The sequence below is a fragment of the Chanodichthys erythropterus genome, chromosome 3 (assembly GCF_024489055.1).
Source record: "Chanodichthys erythropterus isolate Z2021 chromosome 3, ASM2448905v1, whole genome shotgun sequence".
NCBI classification, from domain to species: Eukaryota; Metazoa; Chordata; class Actinopteri; order Cypriniformes; family Xenocyprididae; genus Chanodichthys; species Chanodichthys erythropterus.
This window is the reverse complement of record NC_090223.1, coordinates 34,777,571-34,798,077: the sequence shown is the minus strand read 5'-3', so window position 1 is coordinate 34,798,077 and position 20,507 is coordinate 34,777,571. Positions and strand designations below refer to the sequence as shown.

Here is a 20,507-nt window from a genome sequence, read left to right as displayed (position 1 = left end):
CCTTTCACTGCTATTACTCTTCTGAGGGTTTCCAATAGATCTTATAGAACCAACATAACTGAGGTTCAGGGCTGGGTTTGGTGCAGGCCAGTCAAGTTCTTCCACACCAGATTCCTCAAAAGAACAAAATGATTGTACTGTGTAATGTTCAAAATATTTAATTGCTGTCACTGGAATTACCAAACTACTCAATCATGACAAGGCTTCCACATTCTTTTGGCCATTGAATGCACATTTACTGCATCAAACAGCCAGATTCAGAAGTTTCCAGTCATCCTATATAACTTTTTAGCTGCTAAAGTGCATGTAAAATTAGGACTGGATCTGAAATCTGTGGGACAGTGGCCCTCAGGAACAGTACTGGACACTCCTTGTGTTTTGTATGTTGCAGAACACATCCAGGTAATTTCATGCGTCTTGGAATTGATCTTCGGATGATAACATAGAATGAGAACACAAGGACGCAAGATCGCATAAGACCACATTTTGACATACAGCCCTGAAATGGGTGTGTCTGACAAAGAAAAAATTCAAAATGTGCAGTGTTGGGGTGGCCCAGGAACAAACTTATGAACAAAATGGACTTTATCTAATTTTCTCTCAGACAAGCTATATCATAAGCACTGAAACAGGTACATTATTATATTCACCTGCCGATCAAAGATGGATCTGCATATCTCAGTTTTTCTTCTCTTCATTCTTTTCACTGCAGGTACAAAGACATATAGTGTTTGCTTTTAATGTTATTAGGTACAAAAGTAGATCATTAATGTCTCTCTAACTTATTTTAAAGGACACTCTCTCTACTGCTCACATTGTTTGGATGGGTTGGCTTAGATGTTTAGATCTAGCTGAAATAAACTGCCCCAACGGATACTCCAAGTGTGAGAGTTCAGCAACAACAAGTCCAGTTGGTAAGTCCAGTATGTTGGACTGTAATTTACTGTTAGAACTGACTGATGGAGATGCCGATACATTGGAAATGTATAGATATTTAATGTATAAATAGGATTTGTGATTGTAAGCATAGAATATCTAGTATAGATTTCTGCTGCGCAGTTGAACTGCTGATTCATTTCATTCCTGTTCTTTAGGTGACATTACTAAAACAGAAAAGATTAAAGGTTGTGCTGCTGCTTGTAAAAATGGGTCCATGAATGTAGGCATTGAACAGTCGTATTCTGTGTGCTGTGACACTAACGGATGTAACTATACTCAAGGTATTGTGCTTTAAAGTCAACACTCATTTTACTTCCAAAGGACATTCAATCAGAAAATAAAAAGTAGCCAAAGGAATGCTTTTTCATTAGATGTTATATTTTGTACAGAATATAAAAGAAGAGAATTCTTCTTTTACTTCTATAGATAATGTTCCCAATGGAAAGGAATGTTACTCTTGTGATAAGAACAGCTGCACAAACATATTGAGCTGTTCAGGGATTGAAGACTGCTGCATTACAGCAAAAGGTGAAATCTGGAAAAGGAGGAAGAATTGTTTTTGTCTGCCCATCATTCATTTTCAACATTTGATACAGATCACAAATACCAGTGTCCAGCTTGGACTGACTCAACCTTTGTTTTCTTTGCTTTTATCAGGGATTTTTGATGATCAGTCAAAGGTTGTCAAAGGCTGCGTCTCTCCTTTTGTGATAGCGCAAATGTTAATAATATTGACGACATCTCATGTTGTGAACCCATGAACCCATGTGTAATGGTGATCAGAGCACCACCACGAGCTTCGCCCAGAACTCCACATTTAACAGTCACCCAGAGCTTCCTGTTCCTCTGCTACTCTCTGCTCTCCTACTTCATGCTGAACTGAATCCAGCAGCTCTTCTGATTCTGTCACAATGTGAATTACTTGACAAACATATATAGCTTATCATTTCTTTCTACTATCTTGAGTCCTGATGTGATTCATTGAAAACCATATTGGAAATTCTATGAAAAAATTACATTACCTTGTTTCTGGGTTTATATTTCATGCTGTAAAAAATATACTGCTTTAATAAAATTATTTTGGTGTCAATCCCGATTTTTCATTTTCATACTTTTTGAGTGATGATAACCTCTATATAGTATATTTTTTATTTTTATTTTACTTGGTTTAATCATAGTGGCCGTCTTTGTGTCATGATCCACAACAAATTTTGGTTATTCGGATGTTGATGGAAGCCTCAGTACCTCAGATGAGGATGGTCTGGGCTCCTCGGAACAAAAACTGATCTCTAGAATACATTTCCTTAGACTTATAATTTATGTCCAAATTTTATTCAAGAAGGCTTAAATTACCACTTTCAAGGCCAGTTTAAGTGTCTGAGCCTGAGCTTCAGTCCTAAGCCAAACATTTTCACAAGTCTCTTTTACACCATTCTGCTATAAAATAAAATAAACGAGTTTGAGATTTCACAGGTTACAGAGCTAGAGCTATTCAAATCAAGGGGAACGCCTACTTTAATAATGTGCTCTGAGAACACATGTTATATAAACAAATAATAAAAAATGATCAGTATTTTTCAGTAATTATGTATGATATTATAGTGGTACTCATACAGGGGGCCTCAGCAAACTTCCAATTTAGTAAGACAAAATTATTTTTTGTTTTAGTTGCATTAACATATCAATTAAAATGCTAAAAGAAACTAAAACAAAGATGCAAAACATTAAACTGAAATCATATTTTATTTATTTTCATTACAACAGAAGTACCAGAGCTATAACATACGGACTTGGTGTATTGTCTTCGTCAAATGGCCTTGGAGTCATTTAAATTATTTAAACTAATTTCATTTGAAAGTCGTTTTGAATCACAGCGTCTGTTAAACGCATAATAGCGCGGCGTAACTGTACATAAAAAGTCAACACCGCCCTCTGCTGGGCACAGGAAGCATACTTTCCTCAGAGACTTAAGACATTTTCTTCTGCTTACTCAACCACACAAAGACAAAAACGATTAACTTTTCAAGGAAAATAAGACGAAAAGGGCAACAGGATTCAACGACAAATAACTTTTATTCAAAACTCTTTACTTAAACATTGAACAGTTGAGAAATGTTTAAGATGAACACATAGCTGGTTGACATCTGTAGTGTTGTAAACCCTCATATTTGACACATCCTTCAGTCTAGCAAGATTTTTAGAGAAGTTATCAAACCAATCAACAATTATACAATTCGTATTTCTGCATTCATATCCATTACTAGCACATTAATCAGTTATAATGCAGACACATGTAATTTGATGGAGAAAAACCCAAACATTGGTGTTTTTTTTTTTTTTCAAAGCTTTGTCCACTCATTGTCCTTTACAAAGCATTGCTGTAGAAAGTCTTCAGGACAGTATTAGAAATAAAAGTGAGTGTGCACAGGAAGAGAGTGACATCATTTGCAAGCATTCACATTAACATCTAGTCAGCTTTGGCAATCCTGCCATTGAATATACACTACTGAATTCACAGTAGCTCCATTTCCAAAAACATGTAGTGTTTGCTAATGTACAATGCTCCTCTGGTGATAGATGTGCGAGTGTCTCAGTGTGTAAATACGCTCATATACTATCAGTTAAATGCCAAACTGCAGAGGACAGTTACTGGGCGTGATTAGTAATGTAATGATGTACATTTGCTCGGTTAGTGTTTCTCAATGAAATGCGCAAAAGTCTGTCACAGCCATCCAGTCAAAGCCAGAAGAAATTCTCCAATTAAGACATGCTAATCAAAACTTTCCTCCTTCTGCAGGTTTGGTAAAGGTTTTGCCACTTTCAGCGCCATAGAAATACTAATGATATGCAGGAGAAGCTTCAGATTTGGCAACATCTTTACTAAAAACATCCATCAAACCTTGTGTCTGTTAAACTCTCCGGTTCTGTTCAAATCACTTTCGCACACAAACAAGCTCACGGCTCGTTCTCATGCACACTCAAACATACATACAAACATTGGTCTTCTCTCAATGCTTAAGAGAGAAGTCGCCCGTGTTAAGGCGGGGTCGAGGCAGTGCTCCAAACATCTCTGTTCCATCTGTGGCTCCTGGGACCAGTAGGGCTTTCATACTGGCAGCTATGTGGTCCAGGTCTGCACAGCCCACCTAAAATAAAAGAGCCTTTTTAATCAAGCTAAACACAAGTGTACAAGTAATTCTATATGACAAAGTTATGAGAAGTGTAATAATCATTTTCTAGAAAATACACCAGTTATCTAAGTGGATTTCATCACAATCAATGGTAGCGAGGGTGGCGATCAGAAAGGACTTGGCAACAAAACATTACATCAATAACTGGGACAATTATACAGTACATTAATATTGCACCTGTTTATGTTTATTACATACATTTACCACCAAAAATTTATTTAAATACAGTTTTCCAGTGGGGAAAATGCTTTTTGTTTTGTTTTTTAATGATGTAAAATTATCATGATGCTTTGAAATATTACATTTACATTTGTCTAAATATACAAATGTAACCTAATAAGGGATTGATTTGTGACACTTTGCTGAATAAAATGTTAGCATGTGGCTAAGCTATTGAGTCAGCACTCAAAATGTCATTTTACTATTGGACATTTTTAATTATAATGAATCTTATACTATAGAACAAAACTACACATCATATTACACATCAAAAGTTTAGGAAAGTAATACTTTTATTCTGCAAGAAGGCATTAAATTGATTAATAGTGACAGTAAAGACTTTTAAATTGTTACAAAAGATTTCTATCATTTAAAATAAATGCTGTTCTTTTGAACTTTCTACTCGAAGAATCTTGAAAAAAAAAAAAGTATCAGTTTCCAAAAAAGCAAAACTGTTTAACATTTCAAATGAAATATATAATATAATATAATATAATATAATATAATATAATATAATATAATATAATATAATATAATATAATATAATATAATATAATATAAACAGAAGTCATTTCAAATTGATAATTAATATTAATAATTGCATTCTTGACTCATATCAGATATTTCTTTCAAAAACCTTTAAAAAATCTTACCAATCCCAAACTTCTGAAAGATGTATGTTATTGCCAATATACATTTCCCTCTGTCCCATTTTACATTTTGTATTAAATTGTTCAAAAATGGTACATCGCAGCGCATTAATTATAAGATAGCCTTATCCATGAAGGATACATAAAATATTGGCTAAATGAGTTAAGTTGGTGGCATAATTTTGCACATCCTTTGTATTAAAAGTGCAAACATACATTATATTTATACAGCTTTATACAGATCAACTATTCAAATTTGTTTATTTTTGTGTGTGTGTGTGTGTGTGTAATATATATATATATATATATATATATATAGGCCGCAGGTAATCACAGCCGTGCTGATATACAGCCATATCGCATGGCTATGAGTGTGATATTGCGTTTATACAACAGTTCGAAGGCACGAGTGTGTAAATAAATAAGAAATAACAACGGATTGTCTTTAAAAACCTCTTTTGTGCAGCACTACATGACGTTCGCTTCGAGTGGAGTGATACAAACGGTGAAAAGGTAGGAGTGCTGTTATCACTAAAATATCGCACGGCTATCAGCCAACCAGATTCAAGAACCAGAAAGAACTGTTGTATAAATGTATAATATATATATATATATATATATATATATATATATATATATATATATATCACACACACACACACAAAAATAAATAAATAAATTTGAATAGTTGATCTGTATAAAGCTGTTGAAGGAGGGTATGTGGATGAGGGCATGTATGAACCAGATGAATAACTGACCCGTTCTCCACTATGGGAGTCGCCCTGAGGGGTATGGTTGTTCCTGTAGCCCCACACTGGTACAGACACAGGCAGTGAACGAGCCATTGCCATGGGGTTGGACGAGCGTGATGAAAGGTGACCCATTGCCAAGCCACGAGGAGGGGGAGGGGCTTCCTCACTCAGAGAGCCTGACAGCAATAAAACAGATATAAATATATGAACCACAGCAATAAAAACACATTTATGTTCTAGTGTCAGACACAACTCAGATAATGATCTCTTTGAACAGCACTTAAAACATGGAGTCATTATGTTTGCTCCATTTCTCATACAGGGTTTCCATACTTTCAATGATATTACTAATCACATGATTACTGATTTTAAAATATGAATGCATGTTATATTGGTACCATATCTGTTATCAGAAGGTAATAGAGATTGTAAGTCTCCTAACGCTCAAGACTGTATTTATTTAATCAAAAATACAGTAATATTGTGAAATATTATTACAATTTAAAGTAACTGTTTTCTATTTGAATATATTTTAAAATGTAATTTATTCCTGTGATCAAAGCTGAATTTTCAGCATTGTTACTCCAGTCTTCAGTGACACAAGATCCTTCAGAAATCATTCTAATATGATGATTTGCTGCTCAAGAGACATTTCATATGGTTATCAATGTTGCTTAAGAACTAAGAGTTGAATACATTTTTATTTAGGATTCTTTGATTAAAATAAAAGACAAAAAAAAAACAATTTATTTGAAATGGAAATCTTCTGTAGCATTAAAAATGTCTTTATTATTGTCACTTTTGATCAATTTAATGTGTCCTTGCTGAATAAAACTATTCATTTATTTAAAAAAAAATACTGACACCAAACTTTTGAACAGTATTGTTCCTATATCGATATTTTGATATTTTTAAACGCTCATTTCCCCTATCTTTACATTTAGATTACCTTTAACATAACATAACACCCAATTAAAGTCAATCTTTCAAAACACTAATAATTAAATAACACCTATTTTTAATTTTGCATATTATAATGTTTAACATAAAAAATGTGACATAACATAAAAGTAATTTTTGGCATTTGCCAGAATTCCAATTAATGGTACATCCCTTTTTTTAAGTAATAATAATAAATAATAATAATAATAACAATAATAATAATTCACCATCAGTGCTCTCCTCTTCCCCATCAGACTCAAAGAAGGGCTCACAGTCCCGGGACAGAGAATCCTCATCCATTGAGAAAACACCTGAGAAAGAGTGTTGAATTTGAGTTCATGAATGACCAGAAGGAATAACAAACACATCTCATCATACGAAGAAACAAAGGTGAACTTACCTGCTGATTCATTCAGGTTACGTCTCCTTCCATCCAAATCTTCTTCCTCTTCTTCTTCCTCCTCATCCTCTTCATCCAAGTCCACAATTTCCTCTCTTTCTCTTGCCTTCTCACGCTCTTCCATGGCCACTTTCTCCCTTTCACGCTCTCCATTCCCATGCTGTCCACCTGGCTGGCCGAAGGCAGCAGTTGAGCTGTAGATTGACGGGTAGCTCTGAGAATAGAGCCTCATGTTGGGACTAACAGTCCCAACTCCATCCCCAGTCAAGCTCTTTGGAAAGAAGACACAGAAAGTCGTGAGGGGTTGCGATCAAAAATGCACCCCCGAATCAGAACCGAATCACCACTCACCAGCCTGTCAGATGGCACATCCACTCCCAGTTTGGCACCTCCCTCCACTGTATTCAGACGTTTGTGTCTCTGTGCCGTCAGTACAGTGGTGGAGTGCAGAACTGCGATGTCATCCATGTATCGCCGTGACGACTCAGCCAGTGCCCCTTGTCCCCAAACGTGATAAGCATAATCAAACTTCCTGCTTCCGGAAGTTCCGCCCCCTTCGTTATTCCTCGTTCCTTCCAGTTCGATCCCGGAGGGACGGAACTTTTTATATGCAGTCAAAATAGCCAAATCACAACCGGACGTCTGGCTGTAAGCCTCAGCGGCAGCAAGCAGCGCCAGCCAGCTCTCCTTGTGGTTATCGGGGATCTCGGGGTTAGAAGATTTGGTGACAGAGGCCATGATGTGCTTATGCAACAACCTATGGCTCAGTTGAACTTTTTTCAGGATAATGTTGTTTTGGAATGCTGGTGTGTGTGTGTGTGTATGTGAACGTATACAACTGCGTTTCTGAAATGTGTTTTTGTGGTTACAACTCTTTGGTAATGAGAACTTGGTTTAGTTGATGCTGATGGGACTGTTAGAAGAGGCACATTTGAAATGGGTGACGGTGTCTGCGTGCATGAAAGAACTAGGGGAGAGATGGGAGGACACCACCAATTGCTGATGTTACCTAGAAAAGGAAAGATAACATGCATTATGCATTAATCAAACAATCAGTAAAAATGATAAATCAGGCTTATTTATGCAAACACACACATGCATTTAGAAATATATAATCTAACGTGCAAAAAATACATATATCAGGCTTGTTTAGGCAAAATAAACATATTTTTGATTTGAAACTGGTTGATCAACTGCTGTGCCACAAACACCCCACTCACTTTGAAAGGGTACGCCTCCATTCCCTCGCACGTGTAGCACACGTACACGTTTGTTTAGGACGTTCTCGTTTAAACGAGGGTCAGTCTTTGTGAAATGCTAGAAATCATTTCCCGAGGCCTGTTGTGCAGCGGATTTGTCTGTCTCTCGCATTTTCTGGACAACATGACGTACAGCCATCCATGTTTTCTGCTGCTTTCGTTTGTTTGTTTGTCACTGTCAGCTTTAATGTGTAACTGCCAACATCAGTGGCTAAACAGCGGGGTATTTGCATTACGACATTAACTGATTTAGAGCTTGTTGATTAGTTCACTGGTAAGTGGCCAAGTGAAATGCACAGGCCAGTCCGCTCCAGCGTTAGCAGTGCAGCTAAATATCTATTTAAACGTTTTGCATTATTAGTCGGGTTGATTCGAGGAAAGAAATACAATTAGTTGACTTACCCTCTTAATATCCTCCAGCCTCTGTCACAATCGTCCTTTACTTCCAACTTTATTAAACCCTCTTTGTTCGGAGCCTCTTACCCGTGCCTTTCTCTCCCCTAGACTCCAGCGCAGCGACGCGCACACAGCGCTGTTTACAGTACGAGCAGAACAGGGTTGCCAGATTGCGCAAGAAAAACAAGCAAATGGTCTGACAACATGCACAACATAATGTTTTTTCATTCGATTAGCATAGAAAACACAACACTCACTGTAGGTCTACTTTATTGTTAGTTATGTATTATTTAAATCATTTATTTATCCTATTTATTTTATTTATTTATGATTTTTTTACACAGTTTTACTCTAAACTTTTCCATGGACCTTCACACTCCCTTGCGGCTCCCTGGGAGTCCCTGCCTTGACCCCAATTTGAAAACCCCTGGAATAACCAATAAATTGCAACTTGCAGCAAAATCATCTTTTCAGTAATTATATGTTTTTTTTATTGTTGTTGTTTGTTGTTGTTTTTTTTTTTTTTTTTTTTTACAAATCTGAAAAATATGTAATGCACTTGTTAGATTACAATAATGATAAGTAAATGAATAAATATTTACATTGTGCACAGGTAGGAATGGAAAACACATTTAAACATCATGGGGCTGGAAAAGCACAATAAATCCTGAAAAACGCGAGTGCATTCTGGGAATAAGCCTTCCAAAATGCAATCAGCTACTGCTTAGTTATATCAAAGTTCCTTTAAGACAAGTCATTTCACTCGGCGGCCATCTTTGAAATGCCTCTCAGGCATGCAAGTGCAGCTCCTATCTCTTTGAATGGGGAAACATCAAATTCTCCAAAGCTGTTTGCCAAGCTTTCATGTTTGAATACACCAATGAAATCTGACAACAACTGTTTCATAAATTTTGTTTCTAAACGCTCAAATCATGACAAAAATTTGTATTTTTCTGGCTGGATCAAGCTAATGCGCATGCGCAGTCCTAAAGTGCGTCCTTGTGTCTCATTTCGGAGGCGCGCATCTGACTGTTTCTATAGGAACCGGAGCTTCTAATGGCCGCTGCAATGATGCGATTTAGAAGGCGGGACTTATTCCGCCATATTGCTCGTTGCACTTTCTCTCATTCAAAACAATACGAGTGACGCATCTTGTGCTATTCTATAGAGCACCTCAGGGATGACGCGTTTTTGTAGGCAAAACCCGGAAGCGAGTTAGCATTTCAGGACTTCCGGTTCCATTTCCCCGAAGTCAAAGGGTTTTTTGAATGGGTTTTTGCTAAATCGCCTGAAATAAGGTCTGTGGTTATCAAAGCCTCTAAATATTTTCACGTTTTGATCTATGACATAAAACACACCAGTTATAACCTGCTTGTGATTTTTTAAACCTTTATTGTGTCTTAAAAACAGTGGTTGCTAACAAGTCGCTGAAAGAGACTTTGGCAGGGACTTTAGACGTCATCATGACAAACGGGACATTTGAACAGCATTTATCATGAAAAAGTGGATAAGTATTCAAACACAGCGCAGATAATAATCAGTGAGCATGTTTTTAAATAATGTTGTTTTTTAAATAAAGTTTGAGGAAGTTTGGTGGTGGTGACGTTGATCCGTGACCATGGTGTGCTGTAGTCCGTTTATAGCCTACTGTTAGCCTTTTATATCTGATGACTTTATTTAGGCTTCTTTCATCTTGTAAAGATTATCTTGATAGACAAAACATGTAAGTGTCATAACTCTTTGTTAAACACTGAGCTTATTTTTTGTGATTTTCCAAAAGTCTATGGGAAAAAATGCATAGGCTTTCAATCGAGGGAACCTGTGCACTGCTAACTTCCGGGTTGGCCTACAAAAACACGCCATCCCTGAGGTACTCTATAGAGACAGAGCGACACGCGTCATAATCTGAAAACCACGCCCACCGTTGCCAAATACATTCCCCTCCAGTGTAGTTCTTATAGTAATATGACCCGTTGCGCTCTGTCTCACTGCCTGTATCCATTTTTGTGTCCTTAAACATTCGTCTTTTGGGGTCGACAGCTTATAAAAACTTAGTTTTGGGTTTTTTAGCTTGTTTGCTTTACACCATGTCACATAGCAGCTTTTAAACATTGTTCTGTTTTTTTTTGTTATAAGCCAGAAATGACGAGGAGGCAGCCTCACGCTATACAAAGTCAATGGAGAGGGCTGGATTGTTTTCCCCTCCGGTGTGGGAGTGGCCTTAATGCGCTCTGTCTCTATGTCTTTGGTTATAGAACACAAACCTCAATACGCGTAATGAGCGGACATGGCAACATTTGGAGCGGGATGGTTATGCGTCAACACATTTGAAAAGGTAACGTGCAGAAAGTACAAATAAGAGCAGGTGTGACACTGAAGGAAGCTGATAATGAACGATATTTAATGATTTACTGGACTCCATGTGCAGTAACGTTAATGCTTTTGGCGCAGACTAAAACGGCAACAGAGTAATGATTTACTTATTTAAAATCCACAGTGGTACTCAACATACGAAAATTAGTTGGTGTCATCATTATAATACATTAGAATACATTTTTCACAATAAAAGAGAAAATATAAACTACATTGAAATGCTGGCATTATTTACTCACTGACTGTCATAAATTGATTAAGACTAATTATCTCCAGAATGACAGCAGTTATCGCTTTCATTTTTCACCCATACAATAAAAGTGAATGGTGACTTTTTTTTATTAATTTATTTTTATTCAAATAGTGACAGTTTCGGATACTATCGACAATTTTCGATAAAATTCCATGCTATCCTCTCCACGATTTTAATATCTTGTTTGCATTACACATCATTATATTACTGTAAAATCAACAAATATATGTTAATAACATTATACTCATCTCAATCTTCAAAATAAGCACAAATAAACAAACGGCGCTCACTGCAGCCAACTGCAACACGTCATGATTTCTGAGTCTCCGATTGGCTGATGCGGAGGTGGGCGGTGTCATCAACAAAAAAAAAACGGAAGTGCGATTGTTTTGGTCGAACTACGTGAGCACAGGGGGAGGAATGGAGGCGAAACCAGAGAGTCACAAGGTGAGTACTGTTGTCAATAACCTTAAGTTTAGATCGACGGTGTCACATTTGACATATACTACCCAAAACTGTATATACGGATTTCACCTTTTGACGCATGTATTGTCACTGGACAAGATAGTTTTCCACAGCTGGGGCTAGTTAGCGATAGCTCGGGCTGGTGACTGACTGACATGTTGTTCAAGCCTGACGGTTTAGTCACTGTCATGTCTTTATGATGGACTGATTTCAAATGCCACTGTCGCCCAGTGGGAAACACATTCACAAAGGCAAATGTTGTCAAGGACGTTACTGGTCAAACCAGTTATCTGGAGAGCTTTGCTCATAACGTACAAAAATAACATTGACACCAGTCGCTGTGTTGACCGCTTGCTCCCTATAGTTATATGCTGCTGATCTGACTTATGAAGTAAATTATTTGTAACCCCCTGAATTATCAGTCCATCGAAGTATAGTAGGAAATTTAATAAAGCTACGTTTATTTTATTATTGTGGTATTAGGGGGAAAAAACCCAAACACAAATTCATTAAATCTGTTGAGTGCTGTTGATATGATCAAACTTGTTTCAAATTGTTCTGACATTCCTACTGTAAAAGTGTGATGTATTATGTCATTCATCAGCTGATCTTTGAGAAGGAGGGTGTTTACCTCCACACCAATGCCAAGAGGAGCAATCAGGACACAACCATCCCCGGCTTTATCCGGATAGTTGAGCGGGTATGATCAACAGATAGTATCAGGATTATCAGATTTTATTATTAAACACTTATTATATATTTATTACTACATAATAATATATATTATTAATGTTGTTATATATTAATAAATACTTTTGTCTTCAGCAATATCTGTTAACACCATTTACAATACCTGAGAGTACTTAATGGCTGTTATGACGGGTAAACTCTTACAGGATGGAGAGCCGGCTCTAGAATGGAGCCCTGTTGAGGATGATGGAAGAAACGCGCCTGCTGTCTTCTACACCAAAAAGGTTGGTAAGAGAATGACTAGAGGATGTAGTAAGTGTTCTTCAAGCAGAGGAAGTAAGTGTCCCAAATCGCATACTGTCTGAGTAGGTACTACATTTGAATTTGAACTTACTTTGCGACCATTAAAAATGTATGTTCTTATAGTATGAATGAAATTCGGATGGACTACATCCGCCATGTTGTTACTGTCATTTGACCTACCAGCGTCAGTTGCGTCACTTCACTGCCATTCATAAATTCTCTCCTGTGGCCTCATGGGATAGTAAAGTGTCCAGCAAATGTGCACTTCATAATCTTGCCGGAAGTAGTAGGTAATCCTGGGACTTTTCACCTAGTGTTTTTCGAATACTATGCGATCGGACGATTTCGGACGCAGCATCAGATTGTTGTCACATGCAAGATCAATATTGAACTTCATGTTCAAAGAAATCATCATATTAGAATGATTTCTGAAGGATCATGTGACACAAGACTAGAGTAATGATGCTGAAAATTCGGCTTTACCATCACATGAAAAAAAAAGGACATTTTAAAGTATATTAAAATATGAAAACAGTTATTTTAAACTGTAACATTTCACAATATCAGCATATGCATAAGAGCATAAGATGACACTTCTCTCAAAAATATGGCAAAATCTTACCAACTCCAAACTTTTCAATGGTATTCTCTGCCTCTCTCTTAATTTCTCATTACATTCTGTTTCTTGAAAGGATGGCGATGGAGGGGAAGAGGAAACTAAGTTTGACCCAGGCTATGAGCCAGACTGGGCCGTCATCAGTACAGTCAAGCCAGACAGACGGCAGGAGTGTCCACCAGTCAGAGAAACAGGTACTGTGCTAAACTGGTACTTGTCAGATGATGTACACTTGCGTTTTTATACATGGTCGCAAAAGTTTACGTCTCCCGTCTTGGCAGGTCAGTGGGGCTTGTTTTCCCTGCCGCTGTCGGAGCTGTACTCCCTCCGGAGGTCTCGCTTCTCTCTTGGCAGGAACTTCTTAGTGCTGACCAGCAGAGGGGGCGATCCTCTCCCTCCCCTGCATTTCCATCGAGGGGGCACTAGAGAGCTGCTGAAAGCCATGCAGCGTTACATCAGACTGGCCCCGTGAGTGGCATGCTAATATATCTTTCAACCAACCCTTTTGCATTTTAGTACCTATATATTTACATAGTCATGTGACACATTTTGTGCTAAGGTCCCCCATGGATGGTAGGCTCTTCCTGGCATACCCACATGACTCTGGGGCACTGTCACAGTCGTTTGATGAGCTGCACCTATTTGATGATACCAGTGCAGACCTTGTGTCTGTAAGTCATATTTATTGTGTTTTTAGTGTGGCTAAAGCCATAAACGAAGCCTGTAAACAATCTGATTGGTTGTGTCTACAGAGGTTCATTCAGGACCCTTATGCGACCACATTTGGGGGCTTCTCCAAAGTGACTAACTTCTTCCGGGGAACGCTTCGACATCCCGAGTCGCCCCACAGTAACCGCTCACCTCAGGACGCCCATTTCCCGCATGCAGCTGATGAGGAGCCAGGCTTTGAGCTCATTACCTGCGTGAGTCTCAGTGGATCCTGGCAGTCTGTCTATAAATGTTGATTTAGTGAGTAAACATGAAAGAGATTTTATATTCCACCAGGGAGCGGAGCTCGGCCCCAGACCGGAGGTCAAAAGAGGAAAGCCTTTGGATGATTGGGATCAGTTTTTCGATCCAGAGGGCCGTGTCACAGATCCACAGAGGGTCAAGGAGCTGGTATTTAGAGGGGTGTGTTTATGTTTCAGTCATCTTTTCCTAATCCTGCTTACATGCTACAAACCAACGGAGTTTATATTCAATAAAAACATTTCCGCTTTTTCTAGGGCATTGCTCCATCTTTGCGGAGGGAGGTGTGGAAGTTCTTACTGGGGTTCTACCCGTGGAACAGCACAACCAAAGAGAGAGAGGACATACTTAGGGTCAAAACGTAAGCTGGACCATAAAGATGTCCAAATTTACATGCTGTATTTGTTCTCTCAACCCACTGTGAGCTATTTGCAGCTGTTGTGGTTTCCTGTCCTCCTTTCTTTAGTATTCTCATTATCACTTTAGACCTAAGCTTAGCACAGGATATGCACGCTGCTGTTCAAAAGTTTGGGGTTGGTTAGATTTTTAAAAATGTTTTTGAAAAAAGGCTGTGTTTATTTGATCAAAAATACAGTAAACACAGGGTTATTGTGCAATAGTATTACAATTTAAAATAACTGTTTTCTGTTTTAATATATTTCAAAATCTAATTTTGACAAAGCTGAATTTTTAGCATCATTACTCCAGTGTCACATGATCCTTCAGAAAATCATTCTAATATGATGATTTGCTGCTCAAGAAACATTTATAATTATTATCAATGTTGAAAACAGTTTTAACTAAAATTATAACTAAAATTAAAATTAAGTCATTAATTACTTACCCTCATGTCGTTCCAAACCCATAAGACTTTCGTGCATCTTCAGAACACAAATTAAGATATTCTTGATGAAATCTGAGAGCTTTCTGTCCTTCCATAGACATTTGACACTTCAAAAAGTTCATAAACAGATGGTAAAAATAATCCATATGAATTGAGTGGTTTAGTCCAAATTTTCAGAAGAGACACAATCGCTTTATATAATGAACAGATTTCATTTAAGCTTTTATTCACATGTAAACATTGATCAGTGAACATAAACAGAAGCTCAACCGAACCTGCTTGATGCGTGAGAACAAACCTCTTCCAGAAGTTCAAAAGTGCTGCGTAACACATGAGAATGAACCTCATTGGTTCTTGCACGTGTAAAAGCAAACATGCTTGAGCTTCCGTTTAACATATATGTTGTGTGAGTTGATGAATGTTTACATGTGAATATAAGCCTAAATTCATTCGGTTCATCAAAAATAAAATATTGTGTCTCTTTAGGAAATTTGGACTAAACCGCTCAATTCATATGAATTAGTTTTACCGTCTGTTTATAAACTTTTTGAAGCGTCAAAGTGTCAGTTACATAGCTGTCTATGGAGGGACAGAAATCTCTCATATATCATCAAAAAGATCTTAATTTGTGTTCCAAAGATGAATGTAAGTCTTACGATTTTGGAACGACAAGAGGGTGAGTAATTAATGACAGAATTTTCACTTTAATATTTTTGTAATTGTTTTTTAGAATAAAAAGAATACCCTTTATTTGAAATAATTTTTGTAACATTATAAATGACCGCACTGTGACTTTTGATGAAACAATTTGACACATCTTTGCTGAATAAAAGTATTCATTTCCTTAAAAAAACCTTACTGACCCCACGCATTTTTGAACGACGGTGTACATGTCAGCATCAATAGAAATTTACAAAATTTGAAAATGATTTTATATACGTAGAAAGCACATTAAATGCAAGTAAAAAAACCTACTTTTAAGGTTTCAAATAAATTTTGGGAGAATAAAATGTAAAAATGTTGGTGAAATAATGTTCCATTGTCATTCAGAGTAACACTTATATTTATGTCAAAATTGAAACGACATACTTATTCTGACCTGTACGTATTAAAATATATAAAAGATTAAAACAAAATTTTATTGCATTTTAAATGAGCAAAAAATTCTTGCTGATGAATGGGCAAAAACTAGGATAGTGGCAAAGTTTAAAAATATAAAATTACAAGTAATTAGTCTTTAATATGGCATAAATAGATTTTTTTGTTGTAAATATCCTGACAAGATTGTTAAACTGAATGACATTATAGTGGTTGTCTTCTGTAAATATTGGTAAAAATGTATGATATTTAATCTTTGCTCAGAAAAAAACGAATTAAACAGAACCCATGTATTGAAAAACAACAACAGCAATTCAAAGCCGAATTACACTTGTTGTTTTGATGCTTGAAAAGCCTTTGTCTTTGACCCATATGCATATTTTTATCACTTTCAATCTTTCTAACACCCCTAAACATCAATGTGAATTGTTCTCTTCATTTTTTTTCTTTCCTCTTCAGGGATGAATATTTCAGGATGAAGGTTCAGTGGAAATCAGTCAGTGAAGAGCAGGAGATGAGGAACTCTCTCTTCCGAGGATACCGTAGCCTCATAGGTACGTTCAGCTGCGTCATGAATCTTACATCAAGTCTAACTGGTGACTTTCTACATCTTATTTGCTTCTACTCTCTGATTGGACAGAACGGGATGTGAATCGAACAGACAGACACAATTCCTTCTTTTCTGGGAACGAGAACCCAGGGCTTACGCTGCTCCATGATGTACTGATGACGTACTGCATGTATAACTTTGATCTAGGTATGTGCATTTCCCTTCACCTGTCATTTTAATTCCACCTACTGACCACTAGAGGATGCTGCTGTCTCTCTTCATCACTCTCTTTCATTTTGCCCTGTAGGTTATGTCCAGGGGATGAGTGATCTTCTGTCTCCTCTCCTCTTTGTTACCCAGAATGAGGTGGAGTCCTTCTGGTGTTTGACAGGCTTTATGGATCTAGTGGTCAGTAAACACTCTTGTTTTCTGATTGTGTGTTATTCAATTGATGAATTAGCTCTGGATATAAAGTCTTTCTCTGTCTTTAGCACCAAAACTTTGAAGAGTCACAGGAGGCCATGAAACAGCAGCTCCTTCAGCTCAGCCTCCTGCTGAGGGCCCTCGATCCAGAGCTGTGTGACTACCTGGGTAAATGCAAATGCACATTCTCTATAAATGTAAGTCTTTTTTTTTTTCATGGTGGCATGACCTGTTTAATTTTTTTTTGTGGTTTTCTCTCTCAGACTCTCAGGACAGTGGTTCACTTTGTTTCTGTTTCCGATGGTTACTGATTTGGTTTAAGAGAGAATTTTCTTTTGAAGACATCTTGAGTCTGTGGGAGGTAAGATGAGATTTGTATTATTTTCTATGAATTTTTTAGGAATTGACATAAAAAGGTTTTATTTAAAGGTATGAAGGTGTTTTATCTACTATGATGTACATGTTACACAATAAATCTTGTCATGCACCAAAAATAACACATTATTAATGTTAAATTAGGGTGAAATTGCTGTACCTGGCTCTTTTGTAAACTCATTATGTCACTGTCTCTTAATTATGTCACTTAAAACTGAAGTTCACATATTCTATGTTTAGGAACCACACTAGTGATGTGACAGGAAGGATCAAGTATTCTTTATTTATTCAGATAAATAGTTCAGTTTTAATTAAACACAACATAAATAATAAAAAATAAATAATATTTGTTTATAAAGCATAATAAATTGACTCAAATATTTAAATCACAAAACAGCATGTGAATGTACAGTAGTTTTCTGTTACTGTTTCTGTAGTTTAATTAACTTAAAATTTATTTACAATCACATAATATTTACATATACAAAAGCAGCACTGTTTTGATTCTTAATTTTGATTTGTTACATTACAGTTTTATTAGTACTATGTATATACTATTTTATATATATATATATATATATAATATACACAGTCTAACCAAGATTTATTCAGACACCTTGAACATTTTTATTCATTTTTATTCATTATTACAGTTTATTCACTATAGTTTAAAAATAATGGTAATAAAATATGACAAGATCTCAGAGTTAAACTGTCAGAAAAAATAATCTTAATTATGTCAGATAACACTTAAGCAAAACATGGTCAGGTCAAAGTGTCTGAATAAATTTTGGTTCCAAATTTATATCAATTTTACTGGTAGTCCACTGTATGAAGAACTTTTGGGTATAATATGTCACAGATTACTTTATTTTGCTATCCTCACTTACATAAATGATCTATAGTTTCCTGCACCCACTAGTAAAAATATATCAAAAATATTAAAAAATATGTCTGAATAATTTTTGGTTTGACATATATATATATATATATATATATATATATATATATATATATATATATATATATATATATATATATATATATATATATATATATATATATATATATATATATAATTTACTTTTAATTTTCATTTTAGTTTTTAGTTTAAGTAATTTTGTTATATGCTTGTGTCATCTTTATCAGGTATAGTTTTTTGTTTAGTTTTTTTTGTTAATTCTATTATTGCTTTTATTTTTATTTCAGTTTTTTAAACTTATTTTATTTAAGTTAGTTGCCATGGCAACGTTTCTTTTAAGTTTTCGTTTAAGTTTTTCATCTATTATTTATATTTGGATACACTTTGTTTTGATGGTTCCCTTAAGACATTCTTATGTTATAAGGAACGTTCCTACATGTCAACTAACTGTTACCTTATATTTTATTTTATTTCTTCTTTATTTCAATTAATGAAAATTATTTTAATAGAGGCAGAAACTTTTTTTTAGGCAGAAACCCGTAAACGAGTTAGCATTTTAGCACTCCCTGGTTACACCGTTCACATCGTCGATGGGTTTTTGGGGATTTCGGTTAAAAGCCTGAAACAACGTCTGTGGTGAACACAAGCTCATGATATTTTTATGTTTTATTCTACAACATAAAACATACTAGTATTACCAGTTTAATAAACTTTCGTTGATCTTATTTTTTTGCGATAATTCCAAAGTCTATGGAAAAATCCTATTGGGTTTTTGTCAAGGGATCCAGTGCAATGCTAACTTCCAGGTCGGCCTACAAAATCACATCATCACTGCAGCACTCTGTAGTTTTAGTTCACAATAATGAGACTGCTTCCCATGTTTTGCAGGTCTTGTGGACCCGTCTGCCTTGTGAAAACTTCCACTTGCTAATGGCCTGCTCCATTCTTGAGTCACAAAAAGAGGAGCTGATCGGTTCAAATCATGATTTTAACTCAATACTCAAGGTGTGTATAAAAGCATATTAGCCCATTGAGTCATAAAGCGGAATCGGGAAAAAGACACATACAGTAAGTTAGTAGGTTTATTCTAAATGCGTGTGTGTGTTTACAGCACATTAATGAGCTGACCATGAAGCTGGATCTGCAGTCAATACTCTGTGGAGCAGAGGCTATTTATTTGCAGCTGGCACACTGCAAGGTGAGATGGGACAGATATGACTGCTGATATGCTATGAAAAATAACCATTGCCATGCATACTACATAATGCTTACTAACCGCTCCTTTCTCAGGAGCTGCCTTCAAAGGTGCAAGAAGTTATTGGGCTGCGTGTCCCATCAAGCTCAGCAGAAGAGAGTCCAGATTCAGAGCCCAGAGAGTCGGACACCCTTCTCGCTCCTTCAGAGGCCAGAGGAGCCACATCCTGCCAGCCGTTTAACGGGCAGACACCACAGCACCCACCTCCTACGTACCCCTAATTCCAGAATGGGATTGGCAGAAGGGGAACATGATTTTAGCTGAAATCTAATGAATATTCCAAAAAAATATGATTAATGGGTTTATTAAACATGGTGAATGTAATTCAGAGATTGAAACCTAGATCTGCAGCGACCTAATAAAAAGGAGATCAGCTGACTGTTTTATACTGTACTTTCTTAAGAAGGGCCGAGTATTTTTGACATGCTGTTCAAACGGATGTGGGAATGACTGGGACAGAGTCACAGAAGAGAGAAAAAAAATCTGCTTATAGTGTGACCATTATAGTCGCAGCTCATATTTTGTCAGTTAATATTTTATGCATTTATGAGCATTACATATCTAATTGTTTGATCCACTTCTTGCAGTCCCGAAGTCCATGTTAATCTTTATGTATTGTATGA

General features: G+C 36.4%; 2 protein-coding genes across 2 annotated transcripts; one reads left to right on the top strand and one right to left on the bottom strand.

Annotated features, from left to right (window-relative positions):
• Positions 1–2,963: 2,963 nt before the first annotated feature.
• Positions 2,964–9,021, bottom strand: akt1s1 (AKT1 substrate 1 (proline-rich)). The gene is made up of 6 exons (XM_067381932.1): positions 8,755–9,021; positions 7,445–8,102; positions 7,094–7,364; positions 6,921–7,004; positions 5,758–5,927; positions 2,964–4,085 (listed from the first exon to the last, which is right to left on the bottom strand). The coding sequence occupies exons 2-6, from the start codon at positions 7,829–7,831 to the stop codon at positions 3,948–3,950; spliced, it is 1,050 nt and encodes a 349-aa protein (XP_067238033.1). The 5' UTR covers positions 7,832–8,102; positions 8,755–9,021; the 3' UTR covers positions 2,964–3,947.
• Positions 9,022–11,030: 2,009 nt separating this feature from the next.
• On the top strand, positions 11,031–20,259 carry tbc1d17 (TBC1 domain family, member 17). The gene is made up of 18 exons (XM_067381931.1): positions 11,031–11,083; positions 11,641–11,821; positions 12,444–12,539; positions 12,736–12,813; positions 13,525–13,642; positions 13,730–13,916; positions 14,008–14,119; positions 14,201–14,371; positions 14,454–14,579; positions 14,675–14,778; positions 16,819–16,913; positions 17,000–17,116; positions 17,217–17,317; positions 17,401–17,500; positions 17,596–17,693; positions 19,518–19,634; positions 19,741–19,827; positions 19,920–20,259. The coding sequence occupies exons 2-18, from the start codon at positions 11,795–11,797 to the stop codon at positions 20,103–20,105; spliced, it is 1,920 nt and encodes a 639-aa protein (XP_067238032.1). The 5' UTR covers positions 11,031–11,083; positions 11,641–11,794; the 3' UTR covers positions 20,106–20,259.
• Positions 20,260–20,507: the final 248 nt, after the last annotated feature.